The sequence below is a fragment of the Mustela nivalis genome, assembly GCF_964662115.1.
Source record: "Mustela nivalis genome assembly, chromosome: 8".
Taxonomy (NCBI): domain Eukaryota; kingdom Metazoa; phylum Chordata; class Mammalia; order Carnivora; family Mustelidae; genus Mustela; species Mustela nivalis.
Genome location: NC_139027.1, coordinates 117,959,640 through 117,974,758, shown reverse-complemented (window position 1 = coordinate 117,974,758; position 15,119 = coordinate 117,959,640). Strand labels below are relative to the sequence as shown.

The 15,119-nt window shown below is 41.1% G+C and overlaps 1 protein-coding gene across 2 annotated transcripts in view; it reads right to left on the bottom strand.

Annotated features, from left to right (window-relative positions):
- Positions 1-1,613: 1,613 nt before the first annotated feature.
- CSNK2A1 (casein kinase 2 alpha 1) overlaps positions 1,614-15,119 on the bottom strand; it is a 53,874-nt gene continuing 40,368 nt past the window's right edge. For both annotated transcript variants that reach the window (XM_082745873.1, XM_082745874.1), the window contains 6 exons: positions 10,941-11,051; positions 9,950-10,051; positions 8,467-8,567; positions 7,523-7,671; positions 6,489-6,575; positions 1,614-4,551 (listed from right to left, as the gene is read on the bottom strand). In XM_082745873.1, coding sequence (XP_082601999.1) covers positions 4,436-4,551; positions 6,489-6,575; positions 7,523-7,671; positions 8,467-8,567; positions 9,950-10,051; positions 10,941-11,051 — 666 coding nt within the window. In that variant the 3' untranslated portion in view covers positions 1,614-4,435. The remainder of the gene's footprint in view (positions 4,552-6,488; positions 6,576-7,522; positions 7,672-8,466; positions 8,568-9,949; positions 10,052-10,940; positions 11,052-15,119) is intronic.

Below are 15,119 nucleotides of genomic sequence, written 5' to 3'. Positions count from 1 at the left end.
TGAGGGGACTTGAGATAGGGTGAATATCTGCTCGGATCAAATTTTTTAGACCTGTTTTTTGAGGAGGGAATCACGGACTGCTTTACTTCAAAGCCTTTCAGTTAACTTTTTCCTCAAGTAGGAAAAGACCCTGGGGAAGACAGCCTCTCTAGCAAGCATGTCCCATGAGGACAATCGGCCACAGTCCCTAGAGGTGAGGCACAGGGAGGAGATTACCAGCTGGGGGTAGTCAAGGACTGATGGTTGAGCAAATACTCAACCTCACCCTAATCTTGGGAGAGAATCTGCTTATGGGAATCTATAGGCAGTGGTGAAAAACTAGATTTTTCAAGAGATGTTCAAATGGTCAATTCTAATTATAAGCACACTTGATAACAGGTGAGGCAAAACGGAATTTAAAGACTGAGAGGAAATTAAAATTCCCCAACCTGCCAACCAATCTCCAATTTTCTCGACTATTTTAGGACTATGGTAATTAGCCATACTCTGAAGACAATTTTACAAAATAGATTCCTCTGTCTCTAACAGGCCCACTCCAGCAATTTAGTCTTCCTGTCTCATGTATAAAATGGAAGTAAAATTAAAGTTCATGAAAGTTAGGCATTTCAGATACAAGATATTACACAATAGTTCCTCTTACCTGAACCACATTTGAACTCCCAATATTAATAACAAGCAGATGTCCTAAAATAGTATGCAATGAACATTTAAAGGAAACTAGAAGTCTGAGATAATAGCATCTCTTGATTTCAATTTTTAAAAATTGTAGTTAAATGAAAAAGATCAAATGGTAATTCAAGTATATAATCTTGGAGAATTTACTCGTTTGGCACTGATCAGCAAGTGAACTTTTTCACTTCTTTTACCAGCCCTTTGAACAGTTTCTGTTTAAGCTGCCAAATATGTTCCTATAAGCTCTCCAGAACATCTTCAAGTCAGGACGCTGCAAGTTGCCTCCAGGGGTTAGGTATCTCCAAGGCTGACCTTCCACAGGGCTTGCTACCATTTATTCAACAACGATCTTTTCTGCTATTGAATAAAGCTGTCTCCGTGGACCTCTTTATGTAAGCACCACTCAAACTTTCTAAAATCAGTGTTAGAGCTGAAGAGCAACTGAGAAGACACCTCACCCAACCACACCCTGACTGAGCACATAGAGGACAAGTCCAGAGGAATGATCGTACTGTGAATCACTTGCAAAGTCCGGGCCCAGAACCAATCCTCCATACCAGGGGGCCTGGGGAATCAGGGTTATCAACAGCATAGCAGGTGCCCGATACTTGACATTTACTCTCAATTATTCAATCCCAAGAAAGCAGTGGCCCCATTTTATAGATGACGAAACAGATTCACAAGTTAAGTAACTTGCCAAGTAGCCAAGTAAGTGACAAGACAGGAATGAAACCAATCCTGTTTAGCAACACCACCATGCTTTCTTCACTGACTCTTGAGGTCAAAAACTTCCACTTCAGTGCTCCTCAACCAATCTGAATCCATCCCACATCACATCTCCATCAACCCAATATTAAATTCAGAGCACATGAGAACTAAGCCATCTATCACACACGGTGTCGGTTGGAGAAGCATACTGCTCAGGCTGCAGGGACATTTCATTTGTTTAAATGTTTTTATTTAAAAAAAATTAAAGACCTTCATGGCACAACTTCTTCCCAGCACAGTTATGTTTTATGTTATACCAATTACAATACAATTACAACCAATAAATCAAGGGGGCGAAGGGGAACTTCTGACTTCAAACTTAAAAAAAAGGGGGGGGGACCACTTCAAACAAAATTAAAAAATACTTAAAAAACCTTTCAGAGTAATTGCCAACACAACTGTCTTATATTGGCATTCCATTTCCTGCCATCTCATCAACGCAGACACAGGTAGTGCTGAGAAATAAAGTGTCCCAATACAAGGTATACAGATGAGGTAATTTACAACAACACAGAAGTTGTTACTCTGTAAACCCTTGCCCCCCACCCACCCACCCAACTGGGTCTTCTTTTTTTCATGCTTCTGCAGTGACTCCTTAAGTAGCATTTTTAAAACTTCTATTTATTTTAAAAGGCTCCCGGGTGGCATTTCAGAGTCCTCTGCATTCACCTTCCATCTCCCGCAAGGTCTGATGCGTGTTTAGGAGGTTCAGCTGTCTGCAGCTCCCCACATCAGCCTCAGCCACAACTAGATTCTCTGAGCTATAAGGGTGGGATGTGAAGTCCCGATTTACAACCCTCCTCCCCACCTCGAAAGGAAGAATTCATTAGTCGTAAGTGTCCTGTTCAAATCACAATCCAGTGCAAACGAATCACAAACTGCATCTCTGGCACATCTGGTGCTTTTAGCTTCTGCACAAATTCAACATGGTAACCCCCACAGCATTCCAGGGCATAAAAGGGTCAAGAACAATAAATATCCACTGTTAAGTGGCCACAAGAAAGAAAATCACCCTGCCACACAGAATGTTTTCCCTATGGTTGAGAAGCATTGTAAAAGGAGGCTTTAGCTTCCTCTAAAGTTTACCATTATATTCACGAAAGCCACCACCTTGATCAAGTTACTAGAGCCAAGATGGGTTATAAAGTTAGATAAGTTCATTAAATTCAACTCGTGAAACGATTACGCTTGTCTATGGCGCCCAGGCGAGAAAGGCTTATGATCTATAAAGGTAGGAGAAAAGGGAACTAAGACTTTAGGCCTTCAAATATGTTGGAAGAATTTTTCCTAGTTCCCACAAGCAGCTACTGTAATGAAAGAACAGGAGAAAATACAGAGCTGATGGTTTTGCTATTGTGCTTAAAAAACTAGGCTTCCTCAGTGAAGCACCTGATAAACTTAGGTGGTTGGATTACAGTGGAAAATCCACTTTACACGCACACAAACACACAAAAACTGGCGACTTTTCCATCCCCAATCCCTGCACTGCTGAGACACAAAATGAGTTTTATGGCAAAGGATCCTTAATCCCCAGAGACGCTTTGGCTTGTGGTGCTTTTTTAAGGCCTCTCTGCCCTGCCCGGTACCATGGGTCGAATGAGGGGTGTATAAAAATGGGGGCCTTGGGAAGCCTCCACGGTACAGGGCTGCAGGCCCCTCGGATGTGAACGTGAGACACCCACCCAGCGAGACCTTTACACAGGGAACTTAAATCTAACCTTGATAAATAAAACCAAACGTTTATTTACACCAAAGAATTCCAACACTGGATCTTTCACATATGAAGGACAAAGTATTATATATATACACACAGCAAGGGGTGGCAGGGCTGTAACAAGAGAGTTCATAGTTTTCCCACAATTACAGGTCTACCATTTCAGGTTCACTGGAGATAGTGGCTCTGCTCCTACCTCTCAGATACATTTACAAGACTGAGGGGCAGGTCTTCTCACTGGATGGCATGTGAAGGAAGGGGAATAAAGAAGAAAAGAAGGTAGAAAGCTTAAGATGAAACCTGGTGTGGCCACATCTTCCATTAGCTCTTAAAGAGTTGCTAGCATGAAACCTATACAGACAATGTTTTTCTTTTGTAAAAAGCAATAAGTTAAGCCCAGTAAATAAGTGAATTCAAAATGGCCAAGTCAAAGAAAACTGGAAAAGATTTTTCCTTCCCCTCCCACCAGCTACAGAGCATGTGGGGAGATGAAAGAGGAGAGGACCAAGGTAAGGAGCCCAGGAGGGAAGGTATTAACAGAACCGAAACTAAAAGCAGAAGTGAGCTGGATTTAGGGTTAGGTCAGTAAGACATGATTCATATTGAACAGAAGTTTCTAGGACCTGTCTGCACTTTGGGGGAGATTTTCAGCATCTCAATGAAACAAAGACATATTTCCACTAAATTCACCAGGACAACCCCACTGAAGCACTTGGAGTAAAGTGAGGAAAAGTGACCAGCAGTACACTGCTCTTGTAGCTTGGCCTTAAGCTTGGGCTTCCTCCTTCCTTCCCACCTCCCTTGAAGAAGCTACATTTTTGTAATCTCTGGAGAAGAGCATGAGATATTAACCCCCCATAGTGTGGGATGGTGGGGGAGCAGTGGTGGACATGGAAAAATATCTCCACCCAAATGCAGCAGCCGGGATTGAGGCTGGTTCATCTTTGTTCTTTAGTGATGAGAAACTGAATTTGAAAGGAGGGAAAATTTTTGTCCGTGAAATATTCCACCTGTAAGTAATTTTTCAGGGAATCCCCTGAGTTATGAAAAGTTCGAGTTTAAAAAAAAAAAAAAAAAAAAGGAAAAAAAAAGGAAAAAAAAAAAGAAAATCAGCCTATTATAATTTTTTTTTTTTATGACTGAACTACTATAAATCCACAAGCAACGGTTCAGACACGGTGCTTCTGAAGTATTTCACCCCTCCCCGCCAGGCGCAAGCTGCATCAAGGAGAGCGCAGACTCCCCCACCTCTGCTTAGGCATCAGGAGACAGAAGGGGCCGTTACTGCTGAGCGCCAGCGGCAGCTGGAACAGGCATCCCAAGGGGGTTGGCAGCAGCAATCACTGGTGAGCCTGCCAGAGGTCCAAGGGGTGAAGGGGTTGGCACTGAAGAAATCCCTGAAAGAAAACAGCTAACTGTGAGCCAGATACTAACCACAGAAATCTCAGTCACCAGTTTTACATAGTACCTATTTCAAAAGTGACACAACAGTTATTTTCTCTCTCTCTTTGTAATCTCTACACCCCAGGTTGGGCCCCATAGGGCTAAAACTTAAAATCCCAAAGATCAAGAATCACACACTCTTCTGAGTGAGACAGCCATGCACTCCAGTAATTCTCTGAAGGCCTCTACTCACCCGGATTTCTACAAAGTAAAACTAATTTCAAATTAAAATTAATTTCTAATCAATTTAAAAGAAAAAAAAATTTTTTTAAAGAAATCCAAACTTGGAGAGTTTAAGAAGTCTGTACAAAGCACAGTTAGTAAGTGGCAACCATGTCTGAATTAAAACTGATGCCTGTCTAGGCGTCTATCCACCCAAATTTTCTGCTCTGTAACCTTTGTTAATACAGTGGTCACTACCCATGGGTGGCTACTGAGAACTTGCAATGTCGCACCAAGGAACCCTGCTTTAAATTTCATTCTATTTTAATTAATTTAAATAGTCACATATGGCTAGTCATGGCCCTAATGAACAGCACAAGGCTAGAGCCAGAGCTCACATGTTCTTGTATCATGCTGCCTAGTTAGCTGGAAGCTTTCAAAATTACCAAAAGTCATTTTCAGTGAGGAAATGCTAAAACTGTGTTTTAGAATTTACTGCCATTTGGTTTCTTCTACTCATCTGAATTACCTATTAGACTGCCCTCTTCAATCAACCAGTTAATTTTCAAATTGTTATATATGTATTTTTTAAAATAGGTAATATATTCATATGGTACAAAATATCAAAGGTTCAGAAGAGTATATAGTAAAAAATTTCTCTTGCCCTTTTGCTTGTATCCTTCCTAAAATATTTTATGTGTAAACATGAATATAACTGTGTAACACTGTGCATATAAAAGTCATATATAAGGAATGTGGTTATAGAGTTATCTATTCTTGTCCACTCCTGGTCTTGGACATGGTTCTGCATTTTGCTCTTTTCATTTCACATTATTCTGGAGCTAAAAAAGAACATGAGATACTTACTCATTCTTTTCTCTGGCTATAGAGCTTTCCACTGAATGGATGTCCTAAAACTGATTTAACCAGTTCCTTACTGGGAGCTGTTTTTAATGCTTTGATATTATAAATAAGGCTACAATTAGCAGCCCTGGATATATATCATTTTGCTCATAGGTAAGATACCTAGAGGGTAAGTCCTAGAAGGTAGCTAGTTCTTAAAAAACAAAAAACCAACTGTGACAACAATTTAGTGAGGATGTGTCAGTAAATGTCCTCACTACCACAAGCACACCCACATGGATGTTGCCCACATGTATAATTCTGAGGGGATGAGCCTATAGTTTCTTTTAGAAAACTGTGTATTCTGTATACTCACTCACTCTTGATTCATGATGACTCAACAATAGTAAAAATTAATTGTATACAAGCCTTTACAAATTTACTAGGCACACTATAGGCGGTCTGGAGAACCATTCTTAGACACATACATGCCTATGTATAAACCCCACCTTTATCTCCACCCCTAATTTCTTAATCTTGCTTGTGAGAATCATACCACCACAGTCATTCTAAAATAAAAGATAAAAAGATCTCTTTTTACTCTCCATGGTTTGTTGGGGGACTTTGAAGTCCTTCTGGGAGAAATTTTTGGGACTCTGGCCTAGAAGAGACTGCTCATGCCCTCCTCAGTGTCACTAAGTACACCAGATGTCAAACAGCACGCTGAAAGCTGGTGAGGAGACTGCACAGGGAAGTGCTGCCAAGAAGGTAATCACTACGGAAAGGAGAAGGGCCACAAGAAATCAGGCCACAAAGAGAGAGCAAAACTAAGAATAATTACTGACTTCTACTTTTGTCCCCGCAGGGAAGTTACCAGTGAACTGACCTGACATCATATTGGCGCTGCTGACAGGCGTACTGCCCCCCGGCATGCTAGACGAACCCATTCGAGCCTGGTCCTTCACAACAGTATCTAGAAAAGACAAAAAGGGTTAGGCTCTTCTATTCCAGAAGAACGTTAACGTGGCAAGAGCCTTCACCATGAATTCAGACAAGTAATACAAAATAGGACTATCTTTCTTGTCAAACTGTCGTAGAGGCCAACTCTTAAACCAAATGGGAGGAAGGTGTGATAACTATCCACAGCAGAGCTAATTTAAAACAAAATGATTTTGTTAGGTTTTAATGAGACAATACAACATAACCTGGCCAAGACAATAATATATTATCAGAGCGAATTGCTTTTATTGCAGTCCACAGCTCAGCTGGTCAAGCATGGTGCAAAACTGGCCAAAGCTACAGGTTTTATGCAGGTTGATGCTATGATCAGACTTCACGCTCCATTTCAATTGGCCTGTCAGTTTGCTTTAGGTCTGAAGATTAGGTAAGATTCAGTTTACTACAAAACCATCTCACCACTCCCCAGGAAGCAACTCAACATTGAAGCTAATGTCACAGTGAGGACAGTGTGGGACTAAGTGGCATTTTCACCCAGGACAGCAGTTAGTTATGGTCACAGACCTAGGTTAAGGTGTTCATACAGTAGATGTTCAAGCCTCCTCGGTTTTCTCCAACGAATGAGTCCCAGACAAGGTCAGATGAAGGGTTGCTATGCTAATCCAACTACTCCAGACTCAAGAAGCATCACCCACATAGGAAGAAAAGCAGTTTACCCAGGAATGATCATGCGGCAGGCACACTGTTAGAAAACTACAGTCCTCCGAACAATTCTCTAAGACAGCTGCCATCACTATCTCCATGTGGAGAAACCAAGGCTCACTAACTTGACGGCCAGCTAAGGGAAGCTGGGATTTCAATTCTGCTGGGCCCAGAGCTTTCTTCACAACACATATTCTCCCCTGCCTTGTAGAGTCGGCTAGGTGGGCCTGCACAATCGGTGGAGTGGACAGTTCGACTCACAGAAATAGGGGTGCTCCATGGCCTCTCTTGCCGTGAGCCGTGACTGGTGGTCGTATCGCAGCAGCTTGTCCAAGAAATCCAAGGCCTCAGGGCTGACAAGGTGCTGGTTTTCACTGTGGACAAAGCGTTCCCATCGCTTACGGGAGTGTCTGTAGAGCCAAATGGGGAATGAGAAATGGACCAATGGGCACAGAAGCCCAACATTTTACTTCTACATCTTCTTTAGTGGCTAGGAGCCCAGCCACTAGCAAAGAGAGATCAAAACTCAAGAGGGTAGGTCTTCTACCACTCTGCCACTAGGAAGACAACAAAACTGAATGGAGAGACTAGAAATAGCAGTGTTGCAAAGAGAAATCTGGATCCCCATGATTCTACAAAACATAATTCAGGTTACTATAGGACTAAGTGCTCCTGTATAGCAAAGAGGTCAGGTGCTGAGTTAATCAGATCTTTCCTACCCCCACATAAATTCCAGACATCTCTGCCACTTGACCAGCAAAAGGCTTTTTGTCAGGCAAATAACCTAGTTAAGTGGTTAATGAATTTGTCTTTTGTCTAGTTCCTATGGTCAGAGTAGACTGCAAGTAGGTCTTGAAGAATGCATTCACTTTTCCTTTACTCTTAGGGTTTTGTCATTTGCTAAATCAAGAGATTTCGAGTTTTGACTCAACTGTAATCCTTCTCCCGAAACCTACAATTCATTCACTGACAGAATCTGCCATCCATACTCTCCACACTCAGAATGCTGGTAAGTGAATCTGGAAAATGGACCACTCAGTTCAGTGCTTTTGCCACAAGCCAACCCATGCAACACCCTGCCTCACCAGACCACTGAGACACTTGCAGTGTTGGCAAAGAGAATGTTAACTATTTTGAGGATCCAAAGTACCTGTTCACATCCAAGTTCTTAAGGCACAGAAGCACAATTTTGTTTTATGACTTACCTCCCTAAGATATCGTTGAAACGTGGATCTAATTCAATGTTGTATTTGTCAATATAGTCATATAAGTCTTCTGTCCCCAGAACCTTGGCTATCCTCACCAACTAGGATCAAAAAGAGACAAAAATCCACACCCCAAACACATTACATAATTCAGTCAACCAGCCATAAGTGAATTAACAGAAAAGGATCACTATGGCTGAAGTTATGAATGTGAACTCCTCACAATTTATTTAAAATTTCTGGGTGCCAAGGTGGCTCAGTTGGTTAAGCGTCTGCCTTTGGCTCAGGTCATGATCCCAGAGTCCTAGGACTGAGTTTTACATCAGGCTCCCTGCTTGGTGGGGAGTCTGCTTCTTCCTCTACCCCTCTCACCTGCTTGTGATCCTTCTCTCAAATAAATAAATAAAATCTTAAAAAAAAAGTTTCTGTGCATGGCAGAAAGGGATTTCCATACAGAATTTCCTAATTATTACTCAATATGATGGTGTCAGGAAAAAGCAAAATGGTCTTATAACATGGTTCCTTCCCCTTGAAACGTCTCCCTGGTCAAACTTTATTTCCCGCCTTCACAACCCAACTGAAGATGTCACTTCTTTTAGGAATATGCTCTTGTACTCAGACCACTCACTCCCACTAACTGCCTTTTGTAACTGGTCTACTCTGACATTTACGACTGCAACTTATTTCCTGGTATGTTCTGTTCCCTTACTGGATAGACTATGAACTATTTGAGAGAAGGGACTATTTCCACCCCCCCCACCCCATATTCCTCAATCCTGCATGGTCCTAACAATAGTTACTGATTTTAACTGAATTCAGGTGCTATTCATTGACCCATTTAAAATGACCATTGTGCTCAAACAAGACAACAGTACCTTCCATAAGGTCCTAGAATCATTCCAGATTCTTTTGAATGAAATGGCCCCTTGATCTTTAAGGGGAAGGGGAGCTAGTATAAAAAAACACCATCCATATTTTTACTGACAAACACCAACTTAATCCATAAAAAGAGACAAAAGGATCATAGAAATACCATATATAAATCAGTATGTTGGAGGAACATTCCCAGCATGTTGGGGGAAACAACTCTAATGAAAGCTAACCACTTAGGAGATTCCAAGGTAATGTCCCATTTCTTAAACTACTGTTCTTTTATTTGTATGTATGTTTTATAAAATATTTTACATGTATATTTCACAATAAAGCAAGCACATTAAAAAGGCTAGGAGGAAAACTCTGATTTCAAAAAAGCTAAACTGGTAGCTCTCAAAACACCAATCTGAAAATCAATGTCGGCTTGGCTGAACAAGTGATAAACTGTAAAATATTTTAGGGGCCCACCCTAAGAGATTCTGAATCAAAAGGTCTTAAGTGGGGGCTGGTCATCTGTATTTTAGCAAGATCCATAGTTTCTAGTGGGTAGGCAGATCTGGCCAGCACTAAGTTAGCTCACTGGGTTCCTTAATGGGAACAACATTATCACCTGATCATAATTATCGTGTCCATGGAAAAATGGCTCCTTCCGGAAGATCATACTTGCCAGCATACAACCCAAGCTCCACATATCCAAACTATAATCATACATCTGCATTAAAGTAAAAAAGTCAGTTATCATACATAATAAAATATAATTTCAAAATAAAAATTAGTATTAAAAAAAACATATATATTGCTCCATTTACTCAAAATCTGAAAACACAGTAAAACCTTCATGTATTTTCTGTTTTTTTCTATGACCCCACCACATTTCAAAACAATCCATATTACTATCTGGAATTACTTTTTCCACTTACCTTAGAAGGTCCCAAATTGTTACAGCCCATGGGAAACTTTTAATGTATAGCATTATTTTATTGAATAAATGTTTAAGACAGTGTTTTGCTTTTCATCACCATTATAAATAATGTTGTGAAGAATATTTTTATGCACAAGATGTTTTCTGAATTCAGGTTTATAGCCTCAGGACTCCAGAAAAGCAGTTTCTAGGACAGAGTCTGAACTTTCTATCTGATAACAACACCTGGGAGGACCAGGCATGAAAGGTACTTCCAAGGACTTTGTTTCTGTGAGGAGAAAGAGGACTTTTTCCCTCTCCGCCCCACCTTTGGCACACGGAAGGTTAGAGTACAATTTAGGAAAATCACAAAAGAATATTTTTGAGTTTACCTTAACGTTGGTTAAACCTAGCACACAATTCTCAAACTAGCTCTGGAATTTCTGATTAGAGAAAGTATCTTTGGTGTGTCTTCTCTTCAGTTAGAGCAAATGCAGATCTATTCTGATTCTCCTGACATTATGATGATAAAAACAACATAAGTTATGATGGAGGAACAGAAGTGACTCATACTTTACACTCGAATGAAAGGGACAGCCATGTTGTGCATAAATAGCCTACTCAAAAGCACAAAACGACATTTTTCACAAATTAAGTGAAAAATACAAGACTGAAATTTTATCTGCCCTTCTTTTCTCACCTGATAGTCTACAAGTAGCTCAGGACCTTTGAAGTATCGGGAAGCAACTCTGACATTATATTCTTGGCCAGGATGGTAAAACTCAGCCAAACCCCAGTCTATTAGTCGTAGCTGAAAGAAAAAAAGAGAATAAATCATAAGCAATTTTATTTTTCAAGCTACCCCTCACACTGCCATCAGAGTATTCTTAAAAATACCAGCCATGTTACTCTCTCTTTTTTAAAAATTTTACTTATTTATTTGACAGAGAGAGAAAGATCACAAGTAGGCAGAGAGGCAGACAGAGAGAGGAGGGAAGCAGGCTCCCTGCTGAGCAGAAGGACTAATTTGGGGCTCGATCCCAGGGCCCTGAGATCATGATCTGCGCCAAAGGCAGAGGCTTAACCCACTGAGCCACCCAGGCACCCCGCCATGTCACTCTCTTTTAATTAAACACTTCTAGTAGACCACTTAAGTGCATTTAGGATGAAAATCAACCTTCTTGGGGTGCCTGGACTGCTAAGTGTTAAGTGTCTGCCTCGGCTCAGGTCATGATCCCAGGGTCCTGGGATTGAGTCCCACATTGGGCTCCTTGCTCAGTGGGGAGCCTGCTTCTCCCTCTACTTATGCTCATGCTCTCTCAAATAAAATCTTAAAAAAAAAAAAAAAAAAAAATCAAACTTCTTGGTTTGGCATACAGGGTTCTTCATGACCTAGCTCCTGTGCTCCAGTAAACAGTTCCTGAAAAATACCATCTCATTTTGTAATTCTGCACAATTTCTTGAATTGCTCCTCTGACTAGAAAGAATGTCTTCCATTGTCCAACCTAGACTAACTGAACATATCCCCATCTTTTGAGATATTAAAATTAGCCCTTCAATGAAGTCTTTTCTGATTATCTAAGTAGAATTAACCCTTGTCTTTAGCTTCCTGAACCTCAAATATATTTAACAGAATCTACAACTCTCTATTGTGTATTTGTTTTCTACCTTTCTTTTTCTTTAAGATTTTATTTATTCATTTGACAGAGACACAGAGAGAGAGGGAACACAAGCAGGGCGAGTGGGAGAGGGAAAAGCAGGCTTCCCACTGAGCAGGAAGCCGATGTGGGGCTTGATCCCAGGACTCTGGGATCATGACCTGAGCCAAAGGCAGAGGCTAAATGACTGAGCCACCCAGGTGACCCTTTAGCTTTCTTTTTCAATTTTGCACTATAAGCTCCTTGAGGGAAGAGACTATGTAATTCACTTCTGCAATTTTTAGAATTCAACACAATGCCCAGTACACAGAAGAAAAATATTTGCGGGGTGCCTTAGTAGCTCAGTAGGCTAGGCATTCAACTCTTGATTTTGACTCGGGTCATGGTCTCAGGTGTGGGATCTGGCCTTACATAAGGCTCTATGCTCAGAACAGAGTCTACTTGTCCCTCTCCTTCAGCTCCTCCCCCAGCTCTCTCTCTCTCATAAATCAATGAATGAATAAATAAAATCCTAAGAAAAAGAATTTGCTGAGTGAATGAAGGGAAAAACCACACAAACCATTCTTATCAAAATATATTCACAAAAATCAAAAAAGAAGTAGGCAAGTCCAAGAGGCACCCTTATTTGCCCACTTTGCCAAGCACAACAATGATTTGAAGTAGGAGTAGGAGGACCTGCATAGTGCCATCACTCTGGCACCATCTTTCCAAGTTCACTGCTAACTAGGTACTGTGTTTTCTTTGTTTCAGTAATGAAGGAAAATGTAACAAAAGCTACAAAAGCAAGCATAGCCTTTGTATGCTTTTTCTTTTTACCCCCTTAACATTAATGCTTCAGAGCCTTCTTTGACCTTCTTATCAACAAGCTGTGGCTTCACAGATAGCACCTCAGTCTTTTCCACCCATACTCTCTGGCCCACGTCTCCTACCAGCTGACTCCCGCAATCACCTAACAGACATATCAAAACTAAACATTTTTTTTTTCTAAGATTTTTTTTTAAAAGATTTTATTTATTTTTTGACAGACAGATCACAAGTAGGCAGAGAGAGAGGCATATTCAGGTCAAAATTTTCACCCTGGATTCTTGTTTCCCTTACACTGCACTGCAACTGTCAACTGTCTGTCAACTGACTCTAGCATATTCTAACCAAAGTTATCACATCCACTGCCATCCCCACCTCTCATCTGACTTACTGCAATAGCCCTTTTTCCTAACTGGTCTCCTTGCTTTCACTCCTGTCCTCTACCTTTATTCTCTACAGAGCAAAAAGCTTTCATTTAAAAATGTTTATAAAGTCACACAAAGTTGGAAATGCTCTGTATATCCTTCACCCAATTTCCCCTAAGGGTAACATCTTGCATAACTACAGTACAATATAAAAACATACTGGCACAATTCAGACAGATCTTATTTTCCAGTTTTACAAGCATGCAGGCATATAGTTCTTTGCAACTTATCAATGCGTAGACTCACAGAACTTCTAGAAGATACAGAGCTGTTTCATCACCACAGGTGTCCCTTGTGCTATCCCTTCCCCTCACTTCCTAACCCGTGGGTTAGGTTTCCCTGGGTTTCCCCTGGGGAAACCCCTGTTCTCAAGCTCCATTTTCGTTGTTTTGAAAATGGACTCATTAGTTTAACTTTTTGGCTGCTTTTCCCTCCTCAGCATGAAATCTACCAAGTTGTTCATTATCACTAGGTTCTATCCTCTTTTTTCTCTTTAAAGATTAGAGAAAGAGAGACACAGAGAGAGACAGAGCTCGTGCATGCATGAGTGGGGGGAAGGGGAGAGGGAGGAGAAGCAGACTCCCGGATGACTGGCTTGATCCCAGGATGCCGATATCACGACCTGAGCTGAAGGCAGACACCCAACCAACTGAGCCACCCAGGTGACCCAATCTGGCATTTTTCAAAATGGCTGTGCCAATCCATGTTCCCACTAGCAATGCATGAGACTGACTTTTTCTGCATCCTTGCCAGTATCTGGTATTGCCATTTTTAAATTTTAATTGTTCCAATAGATATGTAATGAATGTTTTTAAAATGTTAAGTGAGAATATGTTAACCTTCTGCTTTTAAGCCCTGCAAAAAAAGCTCTGCATCTTCAGAGAAAAGGACTGACAACGATCTTTACAGTTTTACATGATCTGTTCTCTCTACCTCTTTGATCTCATTTTGATCCTCTCCTACATGTTCATTCTTTTTTTTTTTCTTTCAACATTTTATTTATTTATTTGACAGAGAGAGATCACAAGTAGGCAGAGAGAGGGCAAAGCAGGCTCCCTGTTGAGTAGACAGCCCAATGCAGGGCTTGATTCCAGGACCCTGAGACCATGACCTAAGCTGAAGACAGAGGCTTAATCCACTGAGCCACCCAGGTGCCCCTCACCTGTTCATTCTATCTAGCTCTATCGGTTTCAACGTGCCAGGCACATTCTTGCCTCAAGGCCTTTGCACCTGCGATTTCTTCCATCTGGGACACATTTATTTCTGTGATTACATGACTTGTTCCCTCCAAGTGTTGAAATGTCAACTTCCCAATGAAACTTTCCCTTTATAACCTTATTTAAAACTGCAATACCCTCCACCATTCCCTATTCATGATTTATTTCTCTTCAACATCACTGTTTTAACTTTTTTAGTATTTTTTTTTAAAAAGATTTTATTATTTGACACAGATAGACACACACACACACACACAGAGCCAAGAGAGGGAACACAAGCAGGGGGGAGTGGGAGAGGGAGAAGCAGGCTTTCTGCCAAGCAGGGAGCCTGATTCAGGGCTGGATCCCAGGACCCTGGAATTATGACCTGAGCCAAAGGCAGATGCTTAACAACTGAGCCACCCAGGCACCCCCACATCACTTCAAAAAAAAAAAAAAAAAAAAGAGTATGTGCAAAAAAGCACGCACACACGCAGAAGTTGGGGAGGGGCAGAGAGAAAGGGGAAGCAAACTCCCCACTGAGCATGGAGCCTGAAATGGGGTTTGATTCCAGGACCCTGGAATCATGACCTGAGCCAAAGGCAGATGCTTAACTGACCAAGCAAGCCACCCAGGCATCCTTCTTCCACTTCACTTTTAACCTTTCTATCCCATCATCCTCCCTCAAATGCAAGTTTCCTATAGACAAAAGTTTTTTTTGTCTATTTGTCTCATGCCTGCATCTCCAGCCTCTAGAACAATACCTATTACATAGCGTGAGTCTAAAAGAATTATT